Consider the following 16426-nt stretch of genomic DNA (forward strand, 5'->3'; position numbering starts at 1 on the left):
TTCCCACTTCAGTGCTAGCTGATAATGGTCCTGGCATAGACATATTTCTTAAGGTGAGAACATATAGATTACAGCAACATACACAATACTTGAATGTAAAATTGAGCTGGCAACCTCAATGAAGCTCCCAGACATTGGCACATTGGCAGCAGCATCACTGTTCCTGTATCACCACTTACAATATCTTTACCAAGAGTGTAAGTGTGCATGTGAGAATCTGAGGTTCAAAAGTGGCTTATGCAGTAGATGTAGAAAGTTTATAAGATCCATTGGAGAAGCACACCACAAACCTGCTTCTGATTTTAAATCAGAAATGGTGGGTGGATGAAGACCTCCTATGCTTTCATATTAACTGATATTAATGATTGATATTTAAAGTACTGTGGCCATATTGGTATAGAGATGTCTTTTGTTTTTCAGTTGCTACACTATATGGGAGGAAAAATCCTCCACTAAACACACCTAAAGTAGTACTAAAGAAAATGTTCATAATATTGACAGAAATAAGTACTTGTTCTTTAGTAATTTAAACAAATATTTTGGTTTAAAATATAATGTATTAATGAATCAAATTATAAGATATCATCCACTTTTATTCCGTGCTCTTCAGAAAGCAAATGGAAACTGGCAGAAACCAGACTTTCATAAAAGTAAGATGCCTATTTATGGGGGGAGAGCACTGTTAACCAGACCACTGTCACTGACGTCGTTTACATGTGTCATGTTTCAAAAATGATCATCTTGTTTTAATTTGCGTTTTAAATACCTAGACAGAGCCTCCACTCATTTCATTAAAACAGAAATCATTCATCAGGACAAAATGAAACTTGTGCAATATATTGGTCACAACTTACTTACAAGCATTTCTGATATCTTCTGTTGAAGGGAAGATTGCTCAAATTGCCAGTGATTATAATTTTTAATAAACAAACCTTATATACTCTCCCTACTTCCCTCCCTCCCTTGTCTTCTAATGTGATTGTGTTCAACAAGCATATTTTCAGTGGGGCCATTTCTATTACAGAGTGATTGAGCTCTGATTTACACATCAATTACCCACTTTCATGAAGATTTTCATGCTCCCCTAGCTGACATCAATGAAACATAACAGCACAAATGCTTTATTTCACACCAGTTTTGGATAACTGAGACTGATACCTAATCATATTGAGAGACAGTGTGCTATAATAAGGAAACAGTAAATACTTCCCTTTGAATATTACTACTACTTTTTATGAGCTTACTATTTACATGCTTATTTTAGTTGTTCATTTCTTTTTGTAAATATATTCCTCTCATCTCAAGTGTAGTGAGAACATGAACATAAGCATTTATAAAGATCAAACTACTATCTTTCAACTTTTTCAAAGAACAGAAACTTATTTTTCTGAGAAGATTTTAGGCCATTGTCACCAAACATCCAATAAATATTCACTAGGAGTGATCTTAGTTGTGCCTATATATATAGCCTGTTTTTTTATTCTTCCACATCTGTCCCAGAGGCTCTTCTTTGGTGTCACTTGGTTTACAATATTTGTATGAGCCACATGCAGTATGTGGCCTCTCACATTGTTCAAGAGCTATGTGTCAAAGAGCTTCAAGATTTCTCTTCATAACCTCAATAAATTGGAAACTATACACTTCATTGATGTTATTTTGGAATAGTTTTTACTTTCTTTCTCAGCTGTAAATTTCTTGAAACTTTTTATTATTCCGTCCCCTGGCCCCTGCCCTGAGAACCTAACATGGCACCTGGCATGACATAGTCATCCTCAGTAAATGTTTGTGGATTAGAGTCATTCATTAACGTATGAATGGATAGACATCAACATGTCTCATTGAACTTGAGCAGAAAAATATGCCTGTTATTTGTTCATTCAGTCAGTTAAAAAAAATATGTATTTAAAGCTGAACACTGAACTTGGCACATTTCCAGATAAATGGGAAGCAGAAATGCATTATTCTTCCCTGGTGACAGTTTCATTTAACACAAGTTCTTAGAGATAGACCCTGAATAGGAGATTAGAGTTGGAAACCCAGAAGAGATCAGATCAGAGAGGACAGGGTGGATAAAATGCTATCTGAAGTACAAAGGGCACTCCTAAAGCTAGGTTGTCTATACCTCCCTGATGATTCCAAGAGAACTGGCTTTAAAGTGTAGTCAGCTGTCTTGGACTCTATTCATTTGCTAGCGTAATCATTCCAAATCACTGCAACTATTGCTATTTTAGCAATACTCGTTTTTTATATCCTAGTTATGGAGGCTGCAATTCTAAAAATCAAGCAAGGTACTGGCATATTGGTTTCATTCTTTTTGGTAGTTGTAAAGAAGTTTATAATAATTTGTGGTCCATCTTTGGCCTTTCTTGACTTGTAGAAGCATCACCTCAATTTCCATCTTCATTTTCACATAGAATTCTACATTTCTACATTAACATTTCTGCATTTTTTTTCTATTTCCGTTTGTTTTTGAGACAGAGTCTTGTATAGTTCAATCTGGCTTGAACTTGGTAAGCAGGCAGTGATGGCCTTGAACTTACCATCTTCCTGTTTCCACATCTCCATTGTTTGGATTACAGGCACATGCCAATTTCTTTTTTTTTTAAGGATGAGAGTTATGTATGTTTATGGACTCTCACTTTTCCAGTATGCTATTCTCTTAACTAACATTTAAACCATCTTATTTTCAATTAAGCTCATTTCAGAGATGCTGAGGGCCAGGACACGTGAGTATACCTTGTTGAAATTCAACTCACAGTAGGAGAATGTCCTGATTGTTGTCAGCCATCTTTCAGGGCAAGAGGGAAAGGTCACACCTATAGGCTCATGTGTGAAAACAAATCCGGGGTTATAAGTTGCAGAGAGCAGAGCAGACATACTCTGCATAGAGTTTTCCTCTTCTGGTTTCATGCCTAAGTCAGATCTCTATAGGGGGTGCCTCAAGGAAAGAGACAGAGGCCAAAGGGTAGGCCTGCAGGGGGTGGAATTTGCTTGGGTAAATTTGGTGAGTGCCTGTGGATCAAAGGGTTTGGTGAGACATGAAAACAGTCAGTTTAAAATTGTCAATTATAAACTGCTCCTTAAGGGCATTAATTTCCTCAGTTTGAAAGTAATTAAGAATACTATTTCTGAGAAAATATTGTTTTAAATTAAGTAGTCATTGAAATTGCCTTACTTATAGTTAAGTGAAAATAAAACACCTTTTAAAATAGTCATTTATGAGAAGCCCAGAGGTTATATTACGATTTTAACTTGGAAAATATTTAATGAGCATGGAGAGAAACTAATTCATGTAATATTTTTTAAACTCAAAAGAAAGATATTTGGAGTAGAATGGGTGCAGGTGCCAATGGTATGGACTTAGGATAGGTAACAAAAGGCAGAAAAGGCAGAGGACCAACCATGTTAGGGATACAAAGCAGAGTACTATGCCTAATTCCCCAGGCCAGTAAGGTTGGGGAAGGACATTGAATGCAACCAAAATAAGTCTAACCATGAAAATAGCAACAGCATAGATTCATAAACTATCTGACCATAGAATACACAAACTGATCTCTGCCTCAAGCCAGAATTCAAACAGTCCACTGTGTACTTTACAGCCATTACAAGTGTTCAAAGTCTGCCAGTTTCTCTGTTATGAGTCATTAGCCCAGAATCCATGCAACCATTACTGATTAGAAAGAACAGACACACATAATCTTAAAGTAAATCAAGATTTAGATCTAACAGCTCCTCAAATCACAGCATCAACTCTGATTCATTTAAAGAGAGAAATATAAATAAGTTCAAGTTGACTCTGAAAACCACATGTAGAATACAGGGAAACATAAAGAAACAGGGTTCTAATAAGCTGTTACCTCTAATTAGTAATAGGAAACAAGGTAGAAGACAAGAGTAGAAGCAATAGTGCTTTGTATCATTATGTATATTTTACATAGTTTTAATTGTATATCATAATACAGTTTAAAATGTGGAACCTGTTAGAAATCTACAAATATATAAAATAATAGGTTTAATTTATTTTCTGATTATTTGTTTGCTTATTTGGCTTATAGTATCCATTTAAGCCTCCTATTGTTCCTTGAGATGTATTTTGGTAAACTCCCATGCCAACTAATTGCTTGTAGCTCTCATGGTTTGATCGTGCTGTGAGGAAGATGCTTAAAAGTCTTTGCTTTCTATTACTAATGAGTCAGTGATCCATTAGTGTTATAGTGAAGTCTCACTTTATAGAGTAAAGCTAGCTCTAATGTATTTTTAAGTGATTTGATACAAAAGCAGAACTCATACAGATAACCCAAGAAAAAGGAAACTTAAAGACTCTTCAATATCTATTGTGTAATGGAGGCCCACTTGCAGAGGGATATGTGCATATGGAAGGGAAGAAGTAATAAGTTTTATGGAGTAGTCAGAAAGTCAAAGGTATGCTAACTGATATGAGACACATTCTGATTTGTCTGCAAGAGAACATTTTTATCAGGAAGAGACATCCCAATCAAACAATGTTGGTTATTGGACCCTACCTTTTAGACAGTAATTGTAATGTGGACAGAAAACCTTAGTTTGTTTCATTGAAGAGAATGCCTTCAGAAGACATTTTAACCTGATTTTACAAAGTTCTTTATGTGGTGAGTACTATTGTAAAAAAGTGACAACCTTTGAATATTAGATTCATCTCTAGCTGCATATGTAGCTGAAGATGGCCTAGTCGACCATCACTGGGAAAAGAGGTCCCTCGGTATATGCAGTACAGGGGAATGTCAGAGCCAAGAAGCTGGAGTGGGTGGGTAGGGGAGCAGGGCAGAGGGAGGGTATAGGGAACTTTCGGGATAGCATTTGAAATGTATATAAAGAAAATATCTAATAAGAAAGAGAGAAAGAAAGAAAGAAAGAAAGAAAGAAAGAAAGAAAGAAAGAAAGAAAGAAAGAAGGGAGGGAGGGAGGGAGGGAGGGAGGGAGGGAGGGAGGGAGGGAGGGAGGGAGGGAGGGAGGGAGGGAGGGAGAAAGGAAGGAAAAAAGAAAGAAAGAAAGAAAGAAAGAAAGAAAGAAAGAAAGAAGGAAGGAAGGAAGGAAGGAAGGAAGGAAGGAAGGAAGGAAGGAAGGAAGGAAGGAAGGAAGGAAAGAAAGATGACATTTCTATTAAAATGAAATCATTCAATAATGGAGTTTTATTGCACTCTTATGGTATCATTGTTGATCAAAATTCATTTGAGTAATCACTTATGCTTGTTTTACTAAAAAGAATCTATGCCATTTGTATTCCAAGAGCACTTTTATAAGCCAGGACATTTTGTAGGGATTTCAGGATTAAGATGTAGCCGTGGATGAACTGTCCTTTGTCTGAAGTATGAGTAGGGCTTAACTCATGTTTGCCTGTGACTCTGCAAGTGTTCTTTTCTACTGAGAAGATGAATATCTTTTGGCTCAGATAGTTGCTTCTAGATTCAGTTCCTGTTATTGTTCTTCCTCAGTGTAACAAGTCTATTTTTGTAATAACTTCTTTTGCCTTGAAGGCATTTCTTCAATCAACAAAGTAGAATTTTTCATAATAGAATCCTTTAGTTCCCCAAAGATGCGTGATCTTTGATTTGCTTTCTTGTAATACAGAAATAAATGGTTGTTTCAGGTCTAGTCTATTAGAGTTAGGCACACATAAATGAATCAAATACAAACATTTCTTTATGAATGATTATCTCCTCAGCAAGTACCAGAAGTTGTTACATGTGAAATGATTGAGATTCACCCTGAAGAATGTAATAAGATTGATCTAACATGTAATTTTATCGTGACAGCTTAAGAACACTATTCCTGGGTTATTTCTAAGGGAAATCAAGCTGAAGAACCAAGTTATAGAAAAAGAAAATTAATATTTATGTTTTGGGAACATTTGGGTTGATATTGACTTGTGAACTACTTCATTTAATGATCATTTGGTGTTGATATTTCAAAGATCATGGTTGAATATATAGGTAGTATAAGGACAAAATGTTCTCACCCCTAGTTTTTTATCTTTAAATAAGCATTGTTATCTTTAACTTACCAATTGTCCCCATATCATTACAAGGTGCCTATGTAATAAAATGTTGTATGGTAAAGGTAAAGCATAATCAGTGTGCCAGTGATGTTGTCCATTAGCTGTGAGCAACCATCAATAGTTCACAGAACTCTTTCTTAATTGCTAGTGTGTCAACATTTGCACTAACTGAATGAAGAGAACATAAACACCATTCCAACTTTATGTACTAGGAAGCCCAGGCTTATTTGCAGTAAATGATTTATTATTGATAAAGCATCTAGTAATTGAAAGAGTCTCTGTGACATCTTCAATGGGTAGCACCCCGCTTTAAGCCTTTCTTCCCAGTAAAAATAAAAGTTATTCTTTTAGTAGATGTCAGGTTTTTATTTGCCTCCTTTTAGATTTTTACTCTTTGTAAATGTTTTAACTATTATTGTAGCTTTAATATTTGCAATTTGTTATAAAGTGTCATGTGTGAGACTGTAATCCCTATGCATTTGTAGTTTTGCTAGGCCAGTCAAAATAATTTTGTCTAAAACTCACTCCCTGTGCTATTTTTTCTTTTTTTTCCAGATTGATAATTTCATGCGTGCACATAATGGATTTTCATCACATTTGCTGCCCTATTCTCTCTTCTCTGACTCCTCCCACATCTCCCCAACCTCACGCACTCTCATTAAAAAATAAAACTGTGTGAGATCGCTTCTGCTCTATGGATGGGGGTACATGTCTACATTTCCTTTCAGCTTTAGAACCCCATTTGTCACAGGCCCATGCAGGCCCTGTACACACTGCCAGAGACTGTGAGTTCATATGTGCATTCATCCGGTGGTGTCTAGTAGAGCTTGTTTCCTTGATGTACTCCATACATTCTAGCTCTTATACTCTTCTGCCTCTTTTTCTTCAGCGTTCTCTGGGTCCTGAGGGCAGGGGAATTTGATGGAGACATCCCACTTAGAATTATTTCAAGATCTTCCTCTCTTTGCATATTGTTCAGGTGTGGGTGTCTGGTTCCCATCTGCTGCAGGAGGAAACTTCTCTGATGACTGAGCAAGAAACTGATCTATGAGTACAGTAGAATGTCATTGGGAATCCTTTTCAGTTCTGTATTTCCTTAACAGGAAAATGGTATTTGGTTTCCAGTATATTCCCTGGCCAATCTATTCTTAGATTCTTGGACATCTAAGCATTGTCAGGGATGGGTCACATCTCATGGAGTATGCCATAAATCTAATAAGATATTCGTTGGATACTCCCACAATAGTTTTACAATTACTATATCAGTATATCTTGCAGGCAGGACACCATTGTAGATCACAGAGTTTGGGGCTGAGTTGATGTTTAGCTTTCTCCCTTGGTAGTCATCAGACTACCTCACAATACCATAACTACTAGTCCACAGGGGTAAAGGCATTATGTAGGCACGAGCTTGATTTCTCTGGATTCAGTAAGTAGTGTAGGTATTGTCTTCAATAATAGGTCTTTATTGTCCTTTTGTGGAGAGAAACCAAAATCCCTGACAATAGCTTTGTTTGGAGGTTACCAAGGGGCTGTACATGTAGCTTACATATATACAGAAACTTCTTTGTGTTTGTTCCTGGGCTGAGAGAAGAGACTTAAAAGCTTCTGTCTTTAATATGTTAAAAACAAGCTAATGGCAAACAAGGACAATGACAATTAAACCATTAATAATGTGACAGTTAGCAGGGGCTATCCCAAAATCTGTTGCCTATACTGGGGTTTGTTCTTCTAGCTGGGCTCCTTTGACTGGCTTGAGTGGAAGAGAATGCACTTAGCCTCCCAGAGACTTGAAGAGCCAGGGTAGTGGAATATCTCGGGGGTACCCCACCTGCTCAGAGGAGAAAGAGAGATGGGGAAGGATTGTGGGACAGGGTAACTGAGAGGGGGATGAGAGGGGTGTAAAGTTAATAAGTAAATATATTAAAAATAAACATTTGAAAAAAAAGAATGTGCCAGTTGATCCATTTTAAGAAGTAGTATAAAGCCATCAGCACACATGAAGTGAAATGCATTCAACTTCAGAAAGAACTGGGTACTGCTCAATGCAACATGGACATTTCTTGAACAGTTAGGCTTAATGAAGAAACCAAAATGTAAAAGATCACATATTATCATTCAGTAAAGGTAAAATATTCAGAATAGACAAAGTGAAAAAGTTCTAAGCTCTTGATCTCTATTGGCTAAAGACTTGTAGGGCAGAGTGATCTTTAAAAGATGCAGTTTCCTTTGTGATTGATCAAGCTTTTCCTGAATATATACCACAACGGTCCTACAATTCAGTGACTATATTAAATGTCATTGCACTATGCACTTACAATGGATAAAATTGCACGATATGAACTGTATTTCAATAAATGTAGTATGCATGATAAAATGAAAGGAAGAAACAGAAGACATGAGACTAGAAGAAAAATAAGTTGACATAGATGAGAGGCCAGACAGGTGGCTTTGGAAAGTTCTGCTCTTCTCCCCAGAGAGTGCTTCTATAGGCCTTCTGGGTACAATGTATCTCTACTCCAGTTTTCAGAAAGTGTCCTACATTGAAATACTAAGATTCTCCCACCATAATTTCTGGTAGTGTTGGTGCAACTATTGCTTTACAAAGTAAAGATGAGAGGGAACCAAAGGATGTTCACTGGCCATTCCTCTAAGAAAATGTAAAAAATGTTAGTATAGAGGTGCTTTTTACTATACTAGAATACAGCCAATCCCATATTACACAGCACTATTTTAACTTATTATATTTTAAACATTTAAAAATATTATCCCTTTTTAATGCTTCTTCAAGTATCTTTGTAAAATAGTTAAATGAAGTGAACAAGAGTTATAAGTTTCATGAAATATTCAAGCAAACCATACTTAAATTGGTTATTATTCTACCCATCCCAGCCTTTCTTGCAGCATATGAACTTAATTTTTATAATCATTTTAGGTTCTTACCATTTGGATATAAAAACAAATGTGTCTTTTTTTCTATATTTAGCTCTGAACTAAATTTCTAAACATTTTCCCTCTTGACAGTTTCTAATGCAATTCAATCTTAAAGAAAGTTTGCCAATGGGTATAACGAAGACTCACTTACTCTTGAGTATGCTGGAAACAGGAGTATGCTGTCAAACTTTGAGTAGTAGAAAGAGAGAGCTACTTTGAAAATGTGAAAACCTGGCTTCTATGCTCTGAATTTTTCTTGGAACCTGCTGTGGAACCCATTACCTGTTTTAGTTCAATTTCTTCATCTGTAAAATGAGGGCAACACAACTAGATGATTGCTAAAGTGTCTCCCTGCTTTAGTGCTCCTGTTCTAAAAGAGAAGTCTGCATTGTCTACCAACTGAACTACCACTGTGAGCTAATGGATATAGCATAATTGAACTTTCCAGATCTCATTGAATCTACATGTGTCCTGGGTTTATTGCTCCACAAATGGACCTGGGGCTTCTAATGTACAAAATGAGTGTTACCTACATTTGAGATCAGATCTAAGGACAAGCTTGGGAGAGTGTGTGAGAGAAAGAAAAGATTGGAGAAGGAATGACTTCAACATGAAGAGAGGAGGAAATGAAGTTCAGGTCTTCCTAGACACTCACTTAAAGCTCAGGACAGCTCCCCTTGTTTTATGTTTGCCCTGTATAAGAAAACGGAATTTATCTGCTACTGTAGACTTGAGAGGAACATATAAAAGATATAAAAGCCCAGAGAGAGAGAGAGAGAGAGAGAGAGAGAGAGAGAGAGAGAGAGAGAGAGAGCTGTCTCATCATCATGCTGTATACCAGAGGAATTAGCAGACACTTTACTAGGAACAACTTTTTTTCTATGTTTTCCTATCAGCTAGGACATGACTGACATAGGGTCCCAAAGCGTAGAAGAAATGGGCACAAGCCTTTGAGTTATTAACCAAAGGATCTATTTGGTTTTAAGTGGTCTGAGTTTTTATATCATCCTGGTATAATTAATATCATTATGTCTAGGAGGAAAAAGTTAGAAAACATCCTATCTTGATCAGAGTTGTGAACCATCAAGTTGAGATTTTGGGCACTACTTCTCAATAGGAAGGTGGGTTCTTTTGTTAATGAGACTGACTCAGCCTTTCCTTGTCTCCTTGAGTACACTCAGCCTGTCCATCAATGGGATCCTTGCCTCCTTTCTATGTAGCCTCCACAGCTGTTCTCCCACAGGAAAAGAAAAGTCCAAGAATAAAGATGCATCAAATCCTCAGGGGATAGACAGACTTTCTTGCAGTCTCTGCAGGGTTCACAGGTTCAAATGCAACCTGCATGAATTGTAAGAACTTTAATTGAGTAGATAAAGAGGGCCTCATAATTATAAACGGCAGTAGGTATAACAAGAGGCTAAATACATAGCTATGGTTTTAATTAGCTGGTGCTTCAAATTAGTAATGTTGGTTTCAGTCAGAAATCAGTGACGTTATACACTGAAAACCTCATCACCATGTAGTTCATTACTCATTAGACTTCACTGTGTGAAACTTTCAATACAACACCATGCTGGGCTTGAAAGGAAAAAGTTGAACCTATTTGGTTGCTGTCCAAGAGCAGTGGAAGTCTATGGAGAGTAAATTCTTTCTCACCAGAGATATGAGAATTAACTGTTCTTTGTTAGATGTGTTAAAAAATGCAGCAGGGAGTTTTGCCTGCAACAGATAACGCCCGTGTGCACGCTCAATCTGCTATTCAAATTTGCATCTGGAATTTGGTAGCTAATGAACTGATACAAAATGCAGCCAAGAGCCTCCTAACAAATCAAAGCTAGGGCTAAAGCTCCAAAAGTGCCCTTATTGCTGGCCGCTTGAAGGGCTGTCATGCAACTTAAAGCACATTTCCTTTTCTTCTCTCTCTCTCCCTTTTTGCCTTCAGGGTTTTAATTATGTCTTTCCCTCAGAGGAGAAAGAAGGTAGTTTGCAAAGCCAAGAGACCAAAGCACTTCAGTTTTCTTCATGGGAGAATTAAATGTGATCTATGGGCTTGTCATTTTGAGCTGTCAGGTGCAAAAAATGAACAGATAGCTAGGAAACTGACATCTTGCTCACATTTACTCAGAAGCAGGAGACTTCAATTCTTGCTTTTGTGTTGAAAATCATTTGCTATGGAAAGAAATTAATGTCCTTCTCTATTGCAAAAACAAAATCCTACTACCTTTACAATGCTAAATACTACCTGAAATTATTATTCCATTCCACCATGTGCATATTTTTTGTACATTTCTGACAAACTGATATTCTTTTATTACTTGTGACTACTTTTGGTATTGAGGTTATAGAACCATGCCACAGTAAAAGGACTGCAAGTTGTTACTGTGCCTGGTTGATTTCAAATCAGCCTTCAACATGGATATTGAACACATGGTACCACATTATGTAAGGTTTTTGGCCTCAGATGGGGGTCACACTGATATTACTCACAGAACATACTCAAGAGTGAATTATGTGCTATACATATTCTGTATTATGAAAGCTAGAGGTGCAGTTTAATACTCTAGAAATTCATCAATTTAAAGTGGAAAATTAAGGTGGTTTATGTTGACAATATCCCCATCCATTAAAGTACTGAGTTTGACAATTCAAAGATTCCTATGAAGAGTGAATGATTAAGTGTAGTAGCATCACATAATCCTTATATATTAAAGTATATAATTAATTCACTAGACAAGTGGCTCTCAACCTTCATAATGCTTAGACCTGTCAATACAACTGATCAGGTTGTAGTGACCTCAACCATAAAATTATGGTCATTACTACTTAATAACTGTAATTTTACTATTGTTAGGAATTGTAAATATCTGATATTCAGGATGGTTTTAGGTGACCTCTGTGAGAAAATTGTTCAACTCCCCAAAGGGGCCATGATCTACCAGTTAAGAACTGCTGCTCGAGGCCCTTATTTTGAAGATGAAGACTATGGTACTTCTAAGTGAATGAGTTAACTAGGCACTGGAGTTTATGATGCATTCAGAAACACTAACTCCACTTGTATACTCATATACATCTTTGATTCCTGCTTTTAATCATTCTATCATAAGTGTTACTTTTATAACATCCATCCCATTATTACACCAGTGGGCATATTTTGCTAGCTAGTTGTAGTTGTGCCTCTCAGGTTCATAAACAGATACCCTGCGGAAAAGACCCAAATGTAAACAGGAAATTTATTTATGCTGCATGTAAATCTTATGCTCTGGGAGTCGGGGCGGGGACATCCCCATAGAGACAAGGAGTGGGGAGGAGGTATGAGATGTGGAACAGTCTGGTGTGGACCGGGAGAGGGGAGATAAAATCCGATGTAGAAAGAAAGAAAGAAAGAAAGAAAGAAAGAAAGAAAGAAAGAAAGAAAGAAAGAAAGAAAGAAAGAGAGAGAGAAAGAAGACAGAGAGAGAGAGAGAGAGAGAGAGAGAGAGAGAGGGGAGGGGAAGGAAGGTAGGAAGGAAGGAAGGAAGGAAGAAAGAAAGAAAGAAAGAAAGAAAGGAAGGAAGGAAGGAAGGAAGGAAGGAAGGAAGGAAGAAAGAAAGAAAGAAAGAAAGAAAGAAAGAAAGAAAGAAAGAAAGAAAGGAAAAAAATCTTATGCTCCTAGTGCAGTGTAAAGCATATATACATATAATCAAATATATATATATATATATATATATATATATATATATAAAATCAAAAAGGAATTCTAAGTATTTATTTATTTAACCAATCAGATTTATGTATCAATAAATTCTCAGTTTACAACATGCCAATACAATAATTTCAGAAACAACTGATAATGATAGAACCTTTATCCCAATTATTGTTTTTTGTGTTTTAATTTTTGTGTTTTTTTTGGGGGGGGGTTCAAGACAGGGTTTCTGTGTAGCCCTGACTGTCCTGGAACTCACTTTGTAGACCAGGCTGGCCTCAAACTCAGAAATCTGCCTGCCTCTGCCTCCCAAGTGCTTGGATTAAAGGCGTGCGCCACCATGCCCGGTTTCCAATTATTGTTTTTTGAGAAGAATGTATGCAAAATATTTTATTGATACTACCTATATTCAGTACAAACAGAGTTAGGAATTGTCCATAGGATTGTGGTAATAAAGGTTTTCCATTCACACAGGACCTAAAGTAACCTTATTAACATATTAGACGTTCATAGTTTACAAATGCTAAATATACAATATCAAAAGTCTTTTTCATATATTTATTCTTACATATTAGATTGTGGGGCTGTGCATGAGTTTCTTTCTTTTTTTTTTAATTGGATATTTTCTTTATTTACGTTTCAAATGTTATCCCCTTTTTTGGTTTTCCTCCCTTCTGGAAACACCCTATCACATCCTCCCTCTCCCTGCTTCTATGCAGGTGTTCTTCCACCCATCCACCCACCCACTCCCACCTCCCTGCTCTTGATTCCCTTAAACTGGGGCAACTATCAAGCCTTCATAGGACCAAGAACCTCTCCTCCCATTGATGCATGACAGGCCATCCTCTGCTACATTTGCAGTTGGAGTCATGTGTACTCCTTTGTTAATGGCTTAGTTCCTGTGAGTACTGGTGGGTCTGGTTGGTTGATATTGATGTTCTTTCTACGGGGTTGCAAATGCCTTCAACTCCTTCAGTCCCTTCTCTAATTCCTATATTAGGGACTCCACGCTCAGTCCAATTGTTGGCTGTGAGCATCCTCTGTATTTGTAAGGCTCTGGCAGGGCCTCTCAGGAGACAACCATACCAGGCTCCTTTCAGCAGGCACTTCTTGGCATCCAAAATAGTGTCTGGGTTTGGTAGCTGTATATGGGACGAATCCCTAGGTGGGACAGTCTCTGGGTGGCCTTTCCTTTAGTCTCTACACTTTATCTCCATATTTGCTCCTGTGAGTATTTTGTTCTCCTTCTAAGAAGTACCGAAGCACCCATACATTGGTCTTCCTTCTTGACCTTCATATGGTCTGTAAATTGTATCTTGGGTATTCCGAGCTTCTGGGCTTATCAGTGAGTGCATATCTAATGACTTTTTTTGTGATTAGGTTACCTCACTAAGGATGATATACTCCAGATCCATCCATTTGTCCAAGAATTTCATAAATTCATTCTTTTTAATAGCTGAGTAGTATTCCATTGTGTAAATGTACCACATTTTCTGTATCCATTCCTCTGTTGAGGGGTATCTGGGTTCTTTCCAGCTTCTGGCTATTATAAATAAGGCTGCTATGAACATAGTGGAGCATGTGTCCTTATTACATGTTGGAGCATGTTCTGGGTATATGCTCAGGAGTGGTATAGCTGGGTCCTCGGTATCCCTAATCAAAATCCCTTGCCAAAGTGAGACTCCAGATCTTGAATAACATATATCTTCACGTTTTTCAAAGTGTGTAATTCAGACTTTGTGTATAATACCTGGCCAAGTAATTGGAAATTGCACATGGTCTTTCTTTCTTTCTTTCTTTCTTTCTTTCTTTCTTTCTTTCTTTCTTTCTTTCTTTCTTTCTAATAGATATTTTCTATATTCACATTTCAAATGTTATACCCTTTCTTTATTTCCCCTCCAAAAACCCACCTATCCCACACACACACCCCCCTCATGAAGCCACCCACTCCTAATTCCCTGTCCTGGCATTCCTTTATACTGGGGCATAGAGCCTTCACAGGACCAAGGGCCTCACCTCCCATTGATGACTGACTCTATGCTACATATGCACCTGGAGACATGAGTCCCACCATGTGTACTCTTTGGTTGGTGATTTAGTCCCTGGGAGCTCTGGGGATCCTGGTTGGTTCATATTGACACTCCTCCCATGGAGCTGCAAACCCCTTCAGCTCCTTGGATACTTTCTCTAGCTCCTTCATTGGGTTCCCTGTGCTCAGTCCAATGGATGGCTGTGAGCATCCACTTCTGTATTTGTCAGGCACTGACAGAGTCCCTCAGGAGACATCTATATCAGGTTCCTGTCAACAAGCACTTGTTGGCATTCACAATAGTTTCTGGTTTTGATGACTATATATGGGATGGATTCCCAGGTGGGACAGTTACTGGATGCCCTTTCCTTCCGTTTCTGTTCCACACTTTGTCTCTGTAACTCCTCCCATAGATATTTTGATCATCCCTCTAAGAAGGACTGAAGTATCCATACTTTGGTCTTCCTTCTTCTTGAACTTCATGTGGTCTGTGGAAGTCTAAGTAATTAAATAATTTAGTTAATATTTATGTGTCCACCACCACTTAAGATTGTTTAATCCCTGCAAACTCACTCATGATCATTAAAATATGGAATAGGCTTTGGGAATAGTTCCAGTTTATATAAAGATTCATACTTTAATAATTTGTTTCCTTTGTATTGTGTGACATATATGGATTCATGGCCCCAGGTGACTAATATCATGATATGACCTTAATTTAGCCCTCTTCTGTATAGTAAACTACTTTTGCACATTTTGAAATTGTATCTGCTAATCAAAATTACAAAAGACAAGATTTCTACATAATTGTATATCCATGGGTATAATTTCTAATGAACAAATTTCTGTTTTTTTTTTCTTATTATTTCTAAATTCAGTACAGATAAGAAAAGGGTTCTCTATGCAGATCTGTTGGGGACAATTGATTTTGCATCTTTTTTCTTCTTAGGGATAATAAGGGAGATCTACATTTCTTCATGGTTAATTAATATTTTCTTTGTTTGTCTTTTCCTTTTCATGTCAGTCACTATGAACAAGACCGTAGTGCACTTAAAAAAAGGGAATGGGAACGAAGGAATCAAGAAGTTCAGCAAGAAGAAGATCTCTTTTCTTCAGGCTTTGATCTTTTTGGGGAGCCCTACAAGGTAGCTGAATATGTATGTAATTTATCTTTTTGGACAATACTTTCTTGCTACTGTTTTGAATTTGCTTATTTACACTAACATTATTTTTTAGGCCATAAAAGTTATTTTACAAGTAATATTGTTACATTGGGGGCAATTGAAAGTTTCAAAAGATGTGTGCCAGAACAAAATTTGTATTCGCTGACTTGTAAGACTTTCTGCCTTCAAAAAGAGCCCCTCACAGCCCTACCCTTGTTATAAGAATTATCCCTTTTATGTTTCTTATGTGCTTAGCTGAGCAACCCTTGTGGACATTATTAGAATGCCAGTGGATAGATAGCACTACTCATCTTCCCAATCAGTGTCATCTAATGCAAAATTGGTGCCCCCTTTTCCAGTTTAATTTAAGATTCATGGTTGGTAGTTCTAATAAGGTTTTGAAAATCCTTGGCTTCTTGGCAAGGGAAAATAGCCCATCATGTTTCCTCAAGGCTAATAAGAATGGTTTAGGTAGATTGTTCAACCAGAGGATAGAATGAAGTAAGATTGATTTTTTTTCCAGTGGCATTCAGCCTCCTATGTAGCTCCATGAGTGATAAACATCTATGGCTACAAGTATTTAT

At 37.2% G+C, this 16426-nt stretch overlaps 1 protein-coding gene across 8 annotated transcripts in view; it reads left to right on the forward strand.

Moving 5' to 3' along the window:
- The window catches only part of Aff2 (AF4/FMR2 family, member 2), a 511865-nt gene that overhangs the window by 147543 nt on the left and 347896 nt on the right, over positions 1-16426 (forward strand). For 4 of the 8 annotated variants that reach the window (XM_006527821.4, XM_030251226.1, XM_006527817.4 and 1 more), the window contains exon 2: positions 15704-15824. In XM_006527821.4, coding sequence (XP_006527884.1) covers positions 15704-15824 — 121 coding nt within the window. Of the gene's footprint in view, positions 1-15703; positions 15837-16426 lie in introns of all 8 variants that reach the window. The other 4 variants (XM_006527820.4, NM_008032.3, XM_006527816.4 and 1 more) reach the window with 1 other exon arrangement.

The sequence above is a fragment of the Mus musculus genome, chromosome X (genome assembly GCF_000001635.26).
Source record: "Mus musculus strain C57BL/6J chromosome X, GRCm38.p6 C57BL/6J".
Classification (NCBI taxonomy): domain Eukaryota; kingdom Metazoa; phylum Chordata; class Mammalia; order Rodentia; family Muridae; genus Mus; species Mus musculus.